The sequence below is a fragment of the Ascaphus truei genome, chromosome 11 (assembly GCF_040206685.1).
Source record: "Ascaphus truei isolate aAscTru1 chromosome 11, aAscTru1.hap1, whole genome shotgun sequence".
NCBI classification, from domain to species: Eukaryota; Metazoa; Chordata; class Amphibia; order Anura; family Ascaphidae; genus Ascaphus; species Ascaphus truei.
Genome location: NC_134493.1, coordinates 31,786,096 through 31,805,739, shown reverse-complemented (window position 1 = coordinate 31,805,739; position 19,644 = coordinate 31,786,096). Strand labels below are relative to the sequence as shown.

General features: G+C 41.9%; 1 protein-coding gene across 13 annotated transcripts in view; it reads right to left on the bottom strand.

Moving 5' to 3' along the window:
- The window catches only part of SUN1 (Sad1 and UNC84 domain containing 1), a 44,625-nt gene that overhangs the window by 16,950 nt on the left and 8,031 nt on the right, over positions 1-19,644 (bottom strand). For 5 of the 13 annotated variants that reach the window (XM_075565486.1, XM_075565491.1, XM_075565492.1 and 2 more), the window contains exons 1-6: positions 17,614-17,883; positions 12,284-12,379; positions 4,005-4,208; positions 2,803-2,993; positions 1,828-1,851; positions 1,533-1,748 (exon numbers count right to left, since the gene is read on the bottom strand). In XM_075565486.1, the coding sequence (XP_075421601.1) occupies positions 1,533-1,748; positions 1,828-1,851; positions 2,803-2,993; positions 4,005-4,208; positions 12,284-12,360 (712 nt within the window). In that variant the 5' untranslated portion in view covers positions 12,361-12,379; positions 17,614-17,883. Of the gene's footprint in view, positions 1-1,532; positions 1,749-1,827; positions 1,852-2,802; positions 2,994-4,004; positions 4,209-12,283; positions 12,380-17,613; positions 17,885-19,644 lie in introns of those variants that run through there. The other 8 variants (XM_075565489.1, XM_075565490.1, XM_075565493.1 and 5 more) reach the window with 6 other exon arrangements.

Below are 19,644 nucleotides of genomic sequence, written 5' to 3'. Positions count from 1 at the left end.
AATGCACAGTAAATATACTCTGCTTTCCCTAAACAAATAGTAGGTGCACAATATTATGTTGGTATAGATCTCCATTGAAAATCATTAAAAGAAAAAACATGTACTGTATGTGTATCATAGAATGTGTAACTGGTTTTAGAGAGAGCCTCGATTCTAATCAGCTTCTGCTGTGACGTAAAATGAACAAAACATTTCAAATGGTAACATTTGCTGTGGAAAGCCAGTGTGAATTCAGTTGCAGATAAACATACAAAGACCTGCAGCATATTTCATAGATGCACAGATGCCACGAGACCACTTTGTTACCGGATTACACCCACATTAATTGGACATCCCTTACTGTTTAAGGGGCCTGCAATCTCCTTTTTTAGGAAAAGGAATAAAAGGAAAGGAGTCAGGAGGTAACAGGATTAAATACAAATTAGAACACATCTGTTAAATAAAACAAACAAGCCCTTCATTAAGAGTAGAAAACCAGTGTCTTTGGAAGTAGCAGTCAAAGTTGCCCAATAGTCAAAGAAAATCTTTCTAAAGGCACAAAAACAATGAATTCCCAGAAGTGGTTACTCAGCATGCAGCAGTTACAAGTGGCAAGCTGCCAGCTGGTTGGTAGGATGGCACTGTGCTATTGAGCAGGCTGTCTAATCCTCCAGAACAAGCAGAACCAGTTATCCCTCCCATGCCTATCAGGGTAAAAGTATCGACATTCACAAGCTGCAATTCACAACTGCCACCTTTGATGTGGGATTCAAGAGGTTTTGTATTTGTATTGCCCACATTAATGTGCCTTATACATGCCAAATAAATGGCTACTGATACTATTAATCTAGATTAATTTACTATATTTTATGCAACTAGTATGAACCACCACTTTGGGGGGGGGGGGGGGGGGGAATGATCAGGCACAGATCTTTTTGCAAGGGGACTGCTACAGGATCTAAAATAAGTAATACTCAGGGGTATCTATATATATTTACATTATCGCTCTTCATCTAGTTTTGGAGGTAAAAATCAGAAAAATTAAAGAGCATAGTAATGCAATTTTGGATACATTTAAAATTGTACAAACATTTCAGGCATAATAATTTAATATTTGTGCTATGTGTTTCTATTACCTTCACTTACAATTGCCTTTGAAAAATTGTACCTTGATGCCTTAGTAATTATAATAAAAAAAGCAGGGCTACAATAAGGCCATTCAGAGGCTGGATTTGGTCCCAACTCCAATTTATAGTTGTATCATGATTACCACATGGTACTAATAGTGGCACTTACTCTAAAGACATGGAGAATCATTTTTGGCATCCATTTTTTCCATACCTAACCTATTACTCCCATTGAAATTCCATATTGTGTTGGTATTGATGTAAAATCTTTTGCATGCGAGTTTTAATTATAGGCTCTCGCAACTGCTCTCAATTCTGGCCATTAACGGCCTAGGAATGGCAATACATTTGAACAAGTAACAGTAGCAGTAATAATCCCCTCAAGACATGACATTTGTACGACTTTCTAGAGAACAGAAATCTTACTTGACTTGTGTTTCTGGATCCTGTCTCTGAAGAACACTTTTGAAGATGCTGTGTGCAGATTAGCAGACGCAGCGTTAGACGCAGAATATGCTGTGAGGACATCAGTCCTCTCCGAGAGCATGCTGCAGTCACTGCAAGTATAACCGTTGATCATGGTTGTTTGAGTTTCTGCGGTGTTTAAATCTCCATTGGCCTGAATCACTGTAGTATCCCCACCTGCAGCAAGGGGGGAGAAACCTTAGACAATTTCTTGAGCAAATGGGGACCCAACTCCACAATAACAAGTTCTAGTTACCTTTCAGATCATCATCATCAAGACCTACAAGAGAACAAAATGGAATTTACAAAGGATATGTACACATTCTCCAACAATGTACTACCGTTTTTCATCTAGCCCAAGTGTAATCTAGTGTAAATATCCATATGCAACCGCAAAGGAAACAAAGTATCAAGCTTAAATGTCTTGAAGGAAAACGCAAAACTCCGTTCTACCCATCTAAATATCGGTAGAGATGCTGCTGAATGGGCTGCCTAGTGATCTCAGATTAACAAAAAGGAAATGCTGTACCCAATTACACAATGTCACAATAAAGCTGCTAAATTACACTTATTACGACAGTTTATGGACTGGGCATAGCTACAAACTGCTGCTTTAGTTGGTGTTTTTCTAAGGTGCCCCCATTACCCTCATTGGCTTCTTAGACATTGAGATCTTATCCTCTTGGCTGTCAGATGGGCCTGAAACAATGCTTTGCAATGTGTTGCAGACACATCTGGCAGCAAAGTGGTTTAATGGCCAAGTCTCAAACATTAGAATGCATGAAGCAGAAAAGTTATGCTGCCTATGCATTTTCAGTTCTCTTATTACAAAGAACGCCGATCATTAAATCCCATTCACTCAATTTCTAAAAATGAGCTTTTGAAAACCTCCAAAACCATCTGGTTATGCATTTTTTAAATTATTGTTTTTTTATATAAATGTCAATGCCAGTTTAGAGATCAAGGATGCCTCCCCGAGAGAGGAAAATGGCCTATGACAGAGATTCTTAGCAAGTCCATTTGTAAAGTGTTTTTATTTGAAAGAGCTGGTACTTTGTGTGTTCAAAGCTCCGGTGCATTCTAATGATTTTTAGCTACCTCTTCTAAATCAAGAGGAAAGATCTGTGCACAGTTGCCATTCGCATAATTACGGGACTGCAGATAAACGGTCCATTCTTCAAACAGTTTTGCTTCTGAAGACATAGGGCTAACGTAATGGGTTTTGGCTTACCCCACAAGTGGTCAACTTCAGTCTGCTCCCGTATCAAAGACTCATCCAACACGGTGGACACCATTGATGTGTCACCGACATGGCTGTTAAAGCTGCTCTGGCTCAGTAAAGAATTGGAAAGCGATATCCTTGGCGTGTGATAAATGGTGACTGATGACTTTTTGCTAATGTTCTGATGCTGCCCAACAGCTCTGCAAGAAATAAATATAATAAATAGTTACTCCTTTCAATTACGGTTAGATATGATGGCTACTATGATACAATTCGTATCCTAAACATTGCCCCATACTTAGAGGGAGGGGTGGGGGGGAAAGGAGGGAGGGGGGGCAGTGTGCCGGGCATGCGCATTGTAAGTGAAACTTTTGTGTTTTCGCAGTGAAATTGTATTTTCATGTTTTTGATTGAAAGACTTGCGTGTAGAATTTCAATTTCAGTGACAAAACACAAAGAGGTTTCACTTACAACGCGTGTCCTCGGCACACACTTTTTTTTTGTTTGTCTGAAAAATAGGCTCTGCTCCTGTGACAAGGAAATGTTGTTCTGTGTGTGCTTTCAATGTTCTGAATTCACGGTTATCGCTTGATTGGGAGGTATGCTTCTCTGTGCCGCCTCTGCGCATGCGCGGAAGGCCCCGGGCAGTACTACACACGCCCAGATAGCAACAGACAGTACTGTGCATGCGTGGAAGGCGCCTGGCACTACTGTGCATGTGTGCGCTACAACAGCCGTTTATGTGCATGCGCGGACAGCACCAGCAAATTACTTCACTTCCGTTACACATCTTCATTCCCAATTAAGGAGATTTTGTCCTATGAAATTTCAGTAGGTGCCAGCAAAGAAGTTTCACTTCCAAACAAACTTAATGATATCACAACACAAAGTCAACTGCAACATGATCATGTACGTTGACAAACTTAAATGTACAGATTCAAACAGCAATAACTAATGAAGGCTTCCAAAAGCAATTGAAAACTATACATTTAGTTCTACAACTGCATTTTATGCTGTGAAGCTTAATACAATATGTACCCATTAGCACTGCAGACATAACATGGAGCTGTAGCCAACTACATATAAAAAAATTTAACCACTATATCCAATATTTATGCATTCTGTAATGAAGGTCCACAATTTAGCATTATCAAATGAAAAGTTTTTTTTTTTTTAAAGTCAACGTAACATCGCCTCAACACACCGCTCACCTGTTAGAGAGTCTGTCCTTCGATGAAACACTTCCAGTGGAGGATATATTGCTGCTAAAGCTCTCATTGTGCGCATCGTCCATAGAATAGCTTCCCGTGGAGGTCCTGAGACGTAGGCTTCGCCGTGACATCCTTGGCGAGTCGTAAACTGGATCCAACTTATGGAACGTTTCAAAATCAAGGGCAGCTGACGAATAACTTGAGCTACAAAAATTAAGTAGCGGTAAGCTTCAAAAGTTCTATAACTTACTTGGATGATTTAACTCATTTCTGGGTAATCGTGGAGCAAAACAAGATATATTGTAAGACCAATTTGACAAACCTACTGGTTAAAACAATGACCGTTTCAGTTTAAAATCCAGTTCATGCACCACATGGCCTACTCACCGTCACCATATGAACAGAGTATATAAAATTAAAAAAAATAGATTGCAAGCTCTTCAGGGCATCTACAATGTTCTGCCATATGCACCACTAACAATGAAGAACCAAGCGCTGGCCCGGAAGGAACAGGGCAGTTATTCAAAAACTTGCAACTTATCAGGATTTCAAATCTCTGAATGTGTAGCTTACCATTAAGAAGTACAAGTCTCAAAAGGATCTTCTAGTTCTGTGACACACAGCCGTGGGCATTGAATGATGAAAGTGTAACAAAGCACTTGAGAACATGTACACATCTGTTTACTTTTATATGAAGACAATAGGACTATGACATGATCCGGTACAGACATTTTGAAACCAATCCTGCCAAGCAGTTACGTACAAGAACCCACAGAATGGGCCATTGGCCGCGACTTAAATGCCGCCGGGACACATCACCACAGGGCAGCTCACCGCTAGATATGTCGCTGCGAGCTCGACCCGTCAAGCCAGATCTGCCATGACCAACAAGAAAGGTCTGATAAGTGCATGTTTAAATGTCCCGCTGGACCACTACATTGCCCAGACCGGCAGCTCTGACGTGCCATCTTTAAATGTCCCACGCAAGACATTTAAAGGACGGGGCATCGGCGCGACCAGTCTTCCCTCTTCCACAAGCCAGGCAGCGTAGCAGTCTGTGTGGGACACTTAAATATGCACTTATCAAACTTGGCTTGTCAGAGTGGGCGGTCAGGCATCACTGCAAAATGTCCAATGGCGAATTGTCCCGACTGCAGAATGCCGGCGCCGTTTTGGTCACGGTCAAACATCCTAGACCAAAGAATCAATCCACCCTACATAAAGCAAATAAAAACCATTATAAGCTCCAAACCACTTGGCAAAAATGTCAATGCTAGGCAGTAGTTGGCCTCTTAGTTTTGCTTTACAACAGAAAGTTCTCAAACCTAAAATAAAATAGCCATGGGGGGAGAAAAAAAATCCATGTCCAATTTTATCATACGTTTTAAGTGGAATGCCTCAAGGTTTAGTACTGGGCCACGGCTTTTTAACTTCTTTACCTTGACGTAGGAAGAGTGGCGTTTCCATATTTGTTGACACTAATTATGCAAGGTAGTATAAACTGAGCAGGATGTAATTGCTCTTCAGAAGAAATAGATAAACTGGAAGTTTGGGCAAGTAAATGGCAGATTAGGTTTAGAGAATTGCAAGATGATATATTTGAAAAGCAAGAATAGACAGGCAACCTACAAACTAAATGGGACACAAGTAGGTAAATACTTGATGGAGAAGGGTTTAGGAGCACTTGTAGACAGATGTAGCAAAAGTGCTCAATGCCTGGCAGTAGCTGCTAAGGCCAAAATGATATAATGCAGGAAACTAGGTATACATCTAGAGGAAGACCACGCCTTGAATATGAAGTACATGTTTGGGCATCTCTCCATTAAACAAAGAGGGGAAAAAAAAGAAAAAAGAAGAAGACGATTGAACTGGGAAAAGTACAGAAAAGAGCGACCAAAATTAAGAAAAAGGGGATTCATGGTCTGACATGAGGAAAAGATAATCAAAGTAGACTTGTTTACATTAGAAGAGACGTGTAAGAAATTACCATTTACAAATGTATTCAAGGTAAATTCAGCGAATTTCTTCATCACATGAACAGTACAAATGACCCATTGGAATTAGAGGGAAGGAGATTGCACCAGCAAAAGAAAATGCTTATTTGCCGTAAGGGAAGAAAACAACATGTGGAACGTACTACCCATGGAGACTGCTGACAGATGCAGTAAATATTTAAAGCAGACGTCCAAGTTGCCGGTTTTAAAAAAAAAAACACGTCTTCCCTTTTATATGTTCATCAATACAATCCACACAATGATATGTAATTAGGTAAGCTGCTGATCGATCGGCGAAGATTCAGCTCAAGGGTTCACTAAATGGCTGTCAGTGCAGCAGAAGAGGACCAAAGAAGCAAAGTTCTGTGGGGAAGATCATGTGACCAGGCAGTCACTAGATACAATTGGTGCACTGCTAGAGAGAGGGCAGGGCTCAAAAAGGGGTGTGCCAGAGTCTGTTTCAGAAGAGGAAGGGGATGTGACTTTGTAAATTGTTGCTATAGAAACAAAAAATGCTTGTTACATTACAATACATTAAAAATGGCAAAGTTGTTTTTTTTTTTTAAATGCTATAATTATTTTCTCATAGTACAGAACCGATTTATTAAAAAAAAAAACACATGTACGACATTGCTTGATCTGCAGCTTTAAGAAAGTGTTACTTTTTTTATTTTTAGAAAGATAAACGGATATTCCAAGTCAGTTAAACCCAGGAAAAGGAAATAATTTGTTTCCCATTATGGAGACTAAATTAGCAAAAGTCCCACAGGGAGTTTGTTTGCCTTCCATTGGAACACTATAACTAAACAGGGGAGTATAAATGTAACATTAGTTGAACGCTATTGACATACGTCTTTTCAATCTCATCTACTGTATGCAACTATGATGTACCATTCCAAAAATGTGAACCAAGCGCTAACTGGTGCAGAAATAATATATATGGTGATATATTTGGCTGCCTAAGTGAAGTGGAGAGTCTCACAACTCCACAAAAATTACTAGAAAGAAAAAAGACATTCGGGCGCATAAATATTACTGATGAAATCTAGAAGTGTTTTGGTGTACCAGCCAGCACAGACGGACACTGCAGCCGTGAGAGATCTGCAGGCATAAGAAGCAGCCTCCAACTCAAAATCGGAGGTTTGCACCATTACCGTTAGGAGTCTGTGCGTAAGAACTGTGCATACCATGTTACCGGCATATATACTCACCAGACTATCCTGCATGCAGCAATAACATTGCCAATAATCAATCATTACAGCTTTTGGCAGAGAACCATTCTATACATCGCAGCATATCAATATCTTTGCTAGTGAAAGCACGCCAACACTTGAAACTGAATCTACAAATATCTTTAAGAGAATAACATACAGAAAATCCCAGGCTAATAGGTCACAGCCACATTTGGCATAAACAACCCACACTGACTCCAATATATAAAACTCTCTGGATACAAAGAGACTGATATATAAAGTGGCGTTTACTGTGTTCAATACCAACTCTAATTGTAATCCAACTTTGGAGTTAATCACTGGAGTCAACCAGTTTCAACATTACAAAGGTTCCAACCAAACACTGAGACCCAGTACAAATTTTGAATATATTTGTCTTGTTATTTTTTTAATGTAATTATGCGGGTTTGATTAAGCTTAATCACGTTACAGGTTTCCGTATCTAATCCACTTCCATACATGGAAGTTTTTTCTGTGCTTATTTTAGTACATTTGAAATAAATGTTGTTTGTTTTAATAGCATATTGTTTAATCTGCTTATTCTGAAGAAAACTTGGTACACTATAACACTTCTAGATTTCAGATGTACTGTACCATTCCAGCTCCCAAATAAAAAAAATTGCATTTATTTGCAACTCCACAAAGCTTATTTCAGTTTCCCCGAACACAAAACCTGTTCAGAGAAATGAGAAGTGACTGCCAATCTCCAATGTTCTGGAGTCAGGTGAACAGCTTGTGTCAATGGCTTTATTATACCGAGCTCTTATACTAAACATGTGCCATTTACATTTGCCACTAAACATCTGTTTTTACTTCAACTACACGCACAAGTATGAACAGCTGCCAGACAAACGCTAGAAACAGTTGGGAGCCCTCAACACAAGCATTCTCTCAGAACTTCCCGAATATGTTTAAGACTTTTCTTTATAAATTGTGTACTCTACTTGTTGATGTCCCCTTTCCTCTGTATACATAAATAATTTATTTATGTACTCAGATATAGGAATTATTTCTGCAAATCTCCATGGCAGAGAGTAAGATAGGTTTCATGTGAAGGTTGCAGCTGTCTGTGCAGGGCTAACCACAAGCAAAGAGCGCTGCAATGGAAAAGGTGGTTCAAGAAGCAACGCCTCCAGAGTAAACTGGGATCACGTTTCACAATCATGGGGCAGCCCTCCAGTTTCCCCAAGGTAGGTCCTTGGGAGCAATTAATAGGAAAGAGGCTGGTCTTCCTAGGACAGGGGTGGCCAAGTCCAGTCCTCACGGGCCATAAACAGGTCAGGTTTTAAGGATATCCCTGCTTCAGCACAGGTGGCGCAGTCGTTGAACTAACCAGTTGGTGGCCCTTGAGGGCAGAAGTTGGACACCCTTCCTAGGAGGTTACTTAGTTACTGGTTAAAGATCTTTAAAACCTAGGCTTTTGGGTTGCTGTCAAGGACAAGACATAGGGAGTATTATTCTACAGGAATGTTCCCGCTAAAACTGGAGGAGGGGGGAGCATCCAGAAGTATAGCAGAAAAGGCAAATTATCAAAAATCAAAACCCGCTGCTTGCTTCCAGCTCTGCAAATACTCTCCTCTATTTACCATGGAAACAGTTGTTAACCTTTCGGTAGAAAGTGCCTTTGTACACATTCCTTTTCTATATAAAAGCAGCAATCCCCTCCAGAGGCCTACAAAAGTTTAACTGGTGCCTTGTCCCTTAAGCATTTCCTGGTTTGTGTGTTAAAAAGAATTGTTTTCTTAATCTCTACGGTCTGTGGTTACCATGGTAACTCAGACTAATGGGTTCAGACATATTTTAACCACCCGGGCACTTAATATTTCAACTAGTCGCATCTACTGAATTTCTCCAAATTGTAAAGTAAATATTTTAAAAAATGAAAAAAGAAGAAGCGGTGGCCAGCAGACTGCTGCTTCAAGGTTCCTGGTCGCTAAATAGATTCATTACGAGAATTAGACATTCACACACTTTCTTTACATTACAGCCAAATGTTTTTCTAGGATAATTGAGATCACTAAACATAGCACAGATGCCAGCAATTCTCACAACTTCCATGCATGTAGAGATGTAACAGACAGACTGATTCTGTGTTTGCTGCCTTTGTGGGGTGCATTGGGAAGGGTGATGTACAGCAACATGTTAAACACCATCGCTTTGTAAAGTGCAAGGTCCCTCCAACACTGCATGAGTTGAGACTTGCATTAAGCATCAAAATATTAAAACAAGCTAATCTTCAGTTCAGCTACACTGCATCCAATGAATAATGTAACATTGATCATTTTCCCTTCGCCTAACCTCTAATCCACTAACTCTTTAAAAAAAAAAAAAAAACAGGAGTGCCCAAAGCCTTACTCGTAGGAAATGTGCAACATTTTTATTAAAAATAATATCTTAAAAATATGTTGCATTATTCCCACCCATTGTCTACAATATTACTAGTAATATTTTTAAGACTTTCAACAGCACAATAAGATTAGAACTGGGTTCTCATTAAAGAGCAATAGTGCCAAGTCAATGGGAGTCTCCGTTACACACACACAGAACACAGGGGGCCAGCTGAACCACTTTATTTCTCCCAATGGAACGCAAAGCACGTCACAATTACAGTATAGGTACGCATAGGGATTGTTACAGACCGTCCCTGCCTACATGAGGTTACAACCTATCATTTTGATGCCACAGGGAGAGGAGGTGACTTACCCAAGGTCACGCGGAACTGACACCGGGGAATTGAACCAGGGTCCCCTGATTAAACCTCTGTCATTGTTTACATAGTCCATGCCTCACTGAGCCACTCCTCCCTACTCTATTGGCCATATTGTGCCCATCGGGCAAGTATTCTATATAGCCGTTTCAAAATGTGGGCCTAATAGCTTAAGGGAGGAGCACAGAAAAGGAATCACAGAACACGCATGTCCCCCGCCTGGGGCTCACACCCAACTGAAGAATGCAACAGGATTTAAAAAAAAATAAGTAACTCAGCTTGGCAGAGTTGCTGACTCAGAGTTCTTACTAAAACTTTATCATGCTTTTTTTTTTTTTTTTAAGGATTGCTTCCTTAAGTGGTATTGGGAATATGGTTCACTTTCAAAGTTTCAAGATCTTTTATGGTGAATCAACAATGTTATACAATACGAAAAACTATCCAAAGGTGGAAAATGGCAGTGCACTGCAAAACTGTGCCGACAAAATAACAATTTATTGAATGCGTGGCATTGAACAGAACAATCAAAAAAGTCTGACACGTGCACCGCAACGTCATTTGAAGCCTTGCGTTCGGGGAAGGGGGCAGGGGCGCGAACACTGCGGCTCCCAGGAAGGGGGCTGCAGCTGAAAAAGTTTGAGCAGCGCTATGTTACACCATTAAGCCGTGAGTACCTAATGTGCTCATTCCGCATTGCAAGTACTGAATTCACTGTCGGCTGCAGGGTTATTGGTCGGAACACAGAGGGGGAATTACCTACCTGTCCTTGGCATTTTCCAACATCTCCCACAGGATCCACCCCTATAGGAGGTACTCACTCTACACAATTCTTGGCCGCTGGTGGTGTATGTAATAATATTCTGCCAACAAACTTTTAGAAAGACGTGCTGTATCATTACAAACAGCACAGACATCGCCTTAAGGCTGCGTTTACATTGCCGTCGCCAGCAACGCAATGGTGACGTCCCGCTGCGGTTGCTGAAAAATCAAATTGACTTCCAGCGATCGCGACCAAGCCGTCACGCCACTTCTACTATAAGCGCACGCGACAGCGGAAATACATTGGTTTTGCCATGACGTCGGGACTATAAGCGCGGCCTTACACTGGTTCTGTAGCACTGCTTTTTCTGGACATTCCTGTTATACCCTATTGTTATATAATACGCCACTATCAAACTGCACTGGCATTAGAGGTCCAACATACGATACAGGCAGCCTGACATTTCTATTACACAACAGTAGGTCATTTAATGCAAGTCTCGTTTAGTTTGAAAGAATTTTAACAATCCAGCATACAGACATTTCAGATAGTAAAGGTTTTCCTGCTACTAGCCACTCAAACATTGTTAATGCTTTACATGCTAATCACTGGGTGGAGACAGAGTTCTCACGCCAAAATACTGAATATCTGACTCATCAACTACAGGCACACTAACCAGAAAGGCAAAACATTGACTTATAACCCAGACTTCACTAAGACGCGATGCAGGGTATAGCAGCCTCTTTCTAGCATTATCTGCCAGTGACTTGAATGGCAGTTAATCATGAAACGGGATGCGATATCCTGCATCGCGGCTTAGTGGATCTGCCTCAGACGGCCTTCATAACATTTTACAGGCACTGACATTTATGTAATGGTTATCACTTTGGGTGCCCTATACACGTAGCAAGTACGTCACTACATGCTCGTCTTTGTAGGGGAGATTGCACCCTGTGCTCCGAACGCGATCGTTCAAAAAGTGGAACGGAAGAAAAGCGGTCACATGAGTGCCATGGCCCCTCCGGGACTCACAGAGGGTTAAGACAGGTCATCGGGAAAGCAAGTTAAGAGGAACATTTTTTTGTGGGGGGAAATAATTTTTATTGAGATATTTATAGTACAATCACGAAGGGATGGGAGGGGTAACGGGTAGCATGTATATGATTTGAGCAACAAAGATTATCAACAATACATAAGGTTAAACAAGGAAATAAATACATTTGGGATTTATGTGAAGAATTACCCAACAACCGGGTCAGAAAGACATTTGAGGCGATGTTAAAAGTTTCATTTGTGTAAATTTGTAGGAATTATTGCTGTGACAAAGCTCTCACCAAAATCAATTAAGCAATTTATATTTCTTACATATTCAGTTGTTGATTATAACCTTTAAGCCAAAGATCTTAGAATTTTCAGGGCTGGGTAAAACAGATTTAATCTAATTTGTAATGTTTTTAAATAAAGTTTAGCAACAATAATCCTTGTTTTCCTCATTTTGTGAGGACCACCTATTTTTACACACTGATTATTTTAAGTACATGTACATCAGTTCACATTCTGCTTCAGAATGAACCAAAACTTCTCACCTGAGAGCATATGTGTAGCCAGTGTCCTCTGGCAGACACTGCGGAGGAGCATAAGTATGTAGATGGGAATAATCCATTTCCCCGTTTCAAATCCTACTGCAAGAGGTGAAAGTGTAATGGAAAGGTTTCATTACGGTTAAATCTTGAAACAAGCCTATATGTTCAGTGTTCAGCACATATTTTGGCAAGGTAACAAAATGTTTCAACTCTGCAAGTTTGCCTTTGCTGGCCATCTAAAAACAGCAGTGCATGCTCCAAATCGTTAAGCCAATTATGTACAATTCCTTTTTTTTGGGACAGAGAACTTCACGTAGAACAGAAGTTATAAGTAACTTAACAAAAACACACTTTTTTTGGTCTTTATACTTTCATCTCTTTGCTGCCAAACGTTGGACAAAACGACACGAACCAAAAGTTAAAAGGCAAAACCTAGAACTACTAGATAATGAAGACACTAAATCATAAAATAGCTAGGATTCTCTTATTGTGTTTAGGAGTAATATTTTGTTCCCGGGAAGTCCATGAACATCAATGCAACAAAGCTTTACATAACAAAATCTTCCCTAAAGAAATAAAAGGACACACCTATCCTACAGAAAATCTGAGTCACAGACGTGGACGAATGAATCTTCTTCCAGTCATTTCTCATGTTTAAATAAAAACAAAAAAAAAGCGATGTGAAATCAAGTAAAGCAGTATAAAGACATGCATGCTTGAAATGTAGCAGTGTGGTAACAAGTCGTTAACGTGGACAAAGGTCAAGCGTAAACTGTAAAAAACATGTGTATGTAACTACTGTATGATGCAAAATATCAAATATGTTGACATGAAACATTAAGCCGTATAACAGCAACGAAAAGTAAGTATTGGTAATAAAATTAAAAGCCGTTTGACCAATGCAGGCTTCTACTGGAAACCGAGCCATACAAATGTAGAATGGCTTTGGATAATGTCCAAACCAATATAATGTGTTTGCCTATATGTCACTGCTAAAGACTTCTAAGGCCTCGGCCAGGCTCCCTGCTGGCGCGCTGAGGCGCAGGGAAAGCGGGTGCTTTCCCTGGCCTTGCGGTTGCTTACCGCACGTGCTGTCAGCGGGCCGTCAGGGGGCGCGGGCCGTGGCGGGCACGTCACTGGCCGGGGGTGGGCCAGTGACGTCACGGAGCTGGTTCGCCCTCATTGGGCAAACCGCTCACGTGACCGGCCTGTCGCGCCGGCAAGCGGGGGAATTTTAAATTCCCCTAAGACCTGCGCTTCAGCGCACTTGCGGAAGCTCAGGTGAGCCCCTACTAAAGCCGCTCTAATTGCGGCTGTAGGGGCTCAGTACGCTTCAGCAAGCAAGCGCTAAACATGGCCGAGGCCTAAGTCTGCGCTTATAGTGCCGGCGACGCCAGGCTGCGGTCGCTGGAAAAATCTCATTGAGATGACTTCCAGCGATCGCAACCAAGCTGTCACTCCCTATAAGCGCACGCGACGGCGGCAATGCATTTGTTTTGACGCGACGTCGCCGGCACTATAAGTGCGGCCTTATGCTCTTTTCCAAAAAAAAAAAAAAAGAGTCAGAAACTGTTGTTAAATGTCCAACGATAAGAACATCTATAACTACTGAGAACAGAACAGCCTAAAGGGACCACTGAGAGCAAGCCACATAAATAAGGATTCTTTTCTTTTTAAATAGGTGTCACACCAGTGTAAATATTTGTCATCAGAATCACCATAGTATTGAGGGGACATTTTCATTTTGTGTCCACATACTGTATAGCATTATTTGAAGGATGTTTAACAAATTGCTTCACAAAAATGGGGGCAGGCATGTCCCACCTCTTCTAACACCATTTTAACCTTGCCTGTAACTGTTACATACAACCATAATCATATATAATCTCCAACTGTCCATTAAATGTCTGAATTGAATTACCACTGTTCATTTAATGCAACCATGTACTATCATAACACTGTGTGCTCAGGACATACGTGAAAACGAGAGGTAACTCAATGCATTACGTCATGTATATTAGGAACAAAAAATAACAATGTTGTGTGAAGACTCACACATTGAACAAATACACACCAAACGTGGTGTGTTCAGACTCCTGTACGTGTAAGAAGGTATGGACCATGGAGAAATATGTACAAGCTAAAAACACATCCATAGAATTCATTGTACTTTTAAGAATATCAGTGGCATGAGAACAAATTGTTTTTCATAATACTTGAACCCAAAGGACAATGTAGCATTAAGACCATACAGCCACTAAAACTTCTGAAGACCACCTGTGGCAAGTCAGCCCAAGGTATTTACTGGGAGTGATCTGTGCACACTGGACAGGACCAAGCCTCACTTTTGTCCAACGAACCCAAGAAATGGGCCCAGCAGAGCACATGGACTTCCCACTTACCTACTATAGCACTTGCCTAAGGCTACGCTTATAGTGCCGGCGACGGTTGCTGGAAAATCAAACAGAGATGACTTCCAGCGATCGCGACCAATCCATCGCGTTGCGCGGTCCTTACTATAAGCGCACGCGATGGCGGCAATGCATTTGTTTTGCCGCAACGTCACGTCGCTGTCACTATAAGCGCAGCCTAAAGCCTCGGACATGGTCAAAAAGACCGTGCTGAGGCGCACTGAGGGAAAACATTATCCCTATCAGCTCGGCTTTAGACGGCGCTTCCGCAGGCGTGTGGAATTTCAGCCGACAGATCAATTTTAATTTTCCCGTTTAGGGAAGCGCAGGGCCGGTCACGTGACTGCCAGAAGCCAATGGCAGTCCGTGACGTCAGCGCCGTGGCGCCCTAGCCCCGCCTGCCTCCCACCCGGCACACAAGCGCACTCACTGACGCTCATGCAGGGACACGAAAAATATCCTGCTTGAGCAGGAGAGCATGAGCGTCAACGCTGCCCAGCGCTCTTCATATCACCATGTCCCAGGCCTAAGAGTGGATGAGTGGCCGGCACTAAATTTGAACAAGGTTAGGAACCATACGAAATTTGCCTTTAAGTCGCAAAAGGTGAGGCCGAGTCCGCTTTTGCAAGCAAGTCACAGAGCATGAATTCAATGTGGATTGCAATTTTATTTAATATGCTAATTTGCAAAACTCTGAAACCGCAAGATTTTCTAAAAGCAGCACTCCTGGCGACACTTTACAAAATACACAGAGGTCTGATGCAGCAGGGGGTCTCCGGAGCTGAACTGTGTTAATTTCGGCTTTGGGGACCACCAGCTTCCCAAGATACTTTACCTTGGAAGGGGCTGCCGGTAACTCTGCGCACTTTAAAGGTCCTGCGTCACGTGGGCCAATAGGAAGCCGCAAGGGATTACATCACTGCTTCCTATTGGCCCGCAGGACATTTAATATGGATAGCGCCGCCTGGTCTGCAACCGGCACCTGCTCCTTAGGCTGCGTCCATAGAAGGACAGTCAGCGCTGAGCTGTGCGGACGCTCCGCGATGAGCCCCGTCATCCTCAATGAGTATGTCTTGAGGGGGCTCCCGCGAGCGTCCGCAGGCGTGCTGAGGCGCAGGGATTTTCAGCCGACAGCAGAACCTGTTTCTGAGCGCGCTGTCGGCTGAAAACCTCCAGTCAGAGCGAAGCAGGGTCAACGTCACGGCACTTCGCGGGCTATTGGCCCAGTGACGTCAGTGCCCCGCCTCCCGATCGCGCACGCTGGCTCGTCTGCTATTTCATGCAATCGCTCCTGATTGCGCAGACGAGCCTCAGCGTGAGTGCGGAGGAGAGCTGACTGCTAAACTATGGACGCAGCCTTAAGTATCTCGGGAAGTAGGGGGTCCCGGAGCTGAAATTAACAGTTCAGCCCTGGAGACCTCATGATTCAAATCTAAAAAAAAAAAAATTTAACCCACCAAAAAAAAAAAAAAGGTGTCTCCCGGCCTGTTGCTTTAATGTGGAAATTATAAACACACCATGTTTAGCTTACTGGCTTATGATTATTAATTATTATTGTTTATCGTGCCAACATTATTCCGCAGCGTGGTACAATGGAGTACAGAGTTATGTATATTACAAAAACAAACTGTTACATACAGGTGAGGACAAACATGCACTAAATGACAAACAATATATAGAATTTAATTAAGCCTCCTAAGTGTTCCTGCTAGAAGCTTCAGCACTAGCTAATAGAATTAGGTTAGTACAATAGTTAGGACATGCACATGTCCAATCAAAGGATGCAGCCAAGGAGGTGTGTGTACTTTATAAAGCAAGCTCCTTGCTGGAGCAAAGTTAGCACGTCTTCAGTTAGTCTGAAATGATCCTTTTTTTGTTAGACATTCTAACTTCTTGCAAAGTCTAAAAGACGTCATCAAATAACCAGAAACAAATGATGCTGCAAAAAAATCCCCATGTTCATGGCACAAACATTAACTTGTATAGGATGACGTTCGGCCACAATCACCTTACGGTTCTGTGCAATGTGTTGCAGGCATTCCAGTAAGGAGGTTAAGCCTACTGTTACTATAACAGGTTTAACCACTTCTGTCTCTGGTCATGCCCATCTCCAGCTTTTGCATACAGAATGTAATTATCTCTTTATTGTTTATTTTTAAACTGTAAATTATACCTGCAGTTTTAATGACGAGCAGGTGTGCTTTTACTTTGTCTGTAAAAGTGACAGCCTCAAATCGGGTCCGACATCCACTTATGATTTAGACTTTCATAAACATTTTATAAGCCTATAAATACATTACGTACAACACAGGCTCTTTTATATGCTCTTCATTATATGACATGAAACTGTAAAGATCAGTTTACTTAAACTACACTGGTTGCGTTCTCCAAATTTAATTTCATAAATAAAATGTATAATATGCATAGACTGCAATGGTGTTGATTCCCAAATTTGTATTTGTTATTTATACGATTGTCACATGTATTACTGCTGTGAAGCGCTATGTACATGAATGGCGTTATATAAATAAAGACATACATACATGCTACAGCACAGGTTTAAAAAGTTGTGATTGTGTATAGTATTATAGGGTGGGCGCTTATCTTAATTTTTTTTTTTAAAAAAAGGTTATTTTAAATGACTATAAAAACACTGACATCTGATTAGTTGTCTCAGTATAACTACATCTATCTTGCAGCCTGGCCACTTGCAGCAGCGTACACAGAATAATATTACACACGAGGCTGTCACAAGATGAGACGCTAAAACGAGCTACTGACTTTGCCACTCATGAATGTACTCAGGCCCATTCTACAAACAGGAGCAGCACTGCAGCTTTTAAATACAAGCAGCCTAGCAAGTCCCAATATAAACTGCATAGTAACAATGGAAGAACATGCAACTATTTATAACTTGCTTACACGGATCTGAAGCAGCATCTAGTTAGGAATAGCTGGGGGATGGAAAATGATCAATGCGTAAGCAAACCTATGTCTCCAAACTCCGGTGTCCTCTGTGGCTCACATCCTCAGATGAAATGTTTATCTGCTATATTCCCTGGCCCTCCATCCCAAGCCCGTGCTGTTTGCAAAAGGAGAAGTTTGCAAGTGGACAGGATTTTCTATTGCACACTGCTGCAAGATCCCAAAATGGCTTCCCTGCCCCAACAAAGCCTGCAGGATCAGACACATGGGATACACCCACTCCACCGCTCCCCCTGTCTGTCTCCAGCTCACTTCAAAACCATTGGACACGTGCAATGTGAGCCAGCCCACAACAATGTTAACAGTTTAAATGCCTTCTACAGTGGCAAGTTTAGATTGAAAGTCAATTTTACTCATTCTTAGCTACTTAAATGAAGTGTCTTTTGGACTCTGTTAAAAAGTGAAAAAGGTAAACAAAGTAATCAACTAATTGGTAATAAAATCATTCACATGATTAAATGTCCTAAAAATGACAATCATTTTGGTTTTAATCTAAGGGTTTGCTTTGTGTGGTTAATGACTGCAATTAGTGTACATTTTTTTAAACTGATTAAAGCATGAAGAACTATACACTGCAATGTACTTCAGTTGTATAGATATGGGTATATCTATATTGTCTGTCTATCCATATTTATCAAACTCTGCACTATCACCCCCCCCCCCTCACCATACCCCTTCCCTGCTGCAATTTGGTATTTTGTAAAGTCGCATACCCCAATGTCCCTTTTTCTTTTTTGTACCCGATAAAAAAAAAATGTAATAAAAAACATTTATGGAAAAACTACACTGACCTGTATTATTAACAGTTGGCTGCAAATTAAGCACTAATTAATGTAAAAACCCAGCACAAACTTTACAAACCTACATAACTAGATCTATAACAGGAGTGCTCAACTCCAGTCCTTAAAACCCCCAACAGGGCAGGTTTTCAGGTGGGTCTTGAGGACTGGAGTTGAGCCCCCCTGTTCTAGAAGATGAATGTGATAGCTTTATGTGCATGCATCCTTACAGAACCTGCTTGCAGGGTGCTGTAGAATCTTCATATATACCATAAATTAAAAAAAAAAAATCTTTGAAATAATTTTTTTTTTAAAAAAAAGAAGATCATCAATTACAAGCCTGAGAAACAAAGTCAAGACAAGCAACTAAAGTTTACATTCCAGGCACAATGCTAAACAGAGGTCAACAAGGAAGCTTCCCACAATGTTCTACATCCACAGCAGCAAGGCATTGTGGGGCATGACTTTGGAAGCTCCCCCAGTAATTGAAAGATATACCACCCATGCGGCACTCAGGTGCAGTTTGGGGGCGAAAAGCGCCCGTTTTCCCTCAGCCTCCGCACGGCTGAAGTCTCTATGGACTCAGCCTAAAACCGCAGTCCCAGTCAGCACTGTAGCACGCGTGCTCGGCGCTTCACTGCGATCTGAGGGGAGAGGGAGAGATTGCAACGAGGGGGGGCGTGGTGGGGGCATGGCCATGACCTCACGCGGCTGGTTCGCCCTCATTGGCTGAACCACCGGCGGGGGCGTGGCCACGCCTCCATCACTAGTTGTAAGCTCAATTTGAATGTCTTTTTAAAAAATGGTCGTACAGCGCGGCTGCCAAATGCGAAGGTGCGTACTGGGCTCAGCCCCATGGATGGGCGGTACTTGGACGCACAGCGCACGCCAAGCTGTGCGCTGTAGAACACACTGGGGCCGCAGCCCAAGACATTTGATTGCGGCCATTTCGCCACGACTCAACACTGCAGGGACCTGTCGCCGCTAAGTGCCTAGGCCTCCTACCCCAAGCACTAAAACCCCTTAAATTAACCCCCTACCTGAACAATAAAACATACCATAGAAGAGGCCAGAGACAGGGGTTCCAGCGACAGATCGGCTGTGGCTGAGCCCTGGCGTTCATCTGATCGTGCGAAACGGCCGCAACCAAATGCCCATTCCGGCAGGAGTTATCTGATTTTTTTTCAGA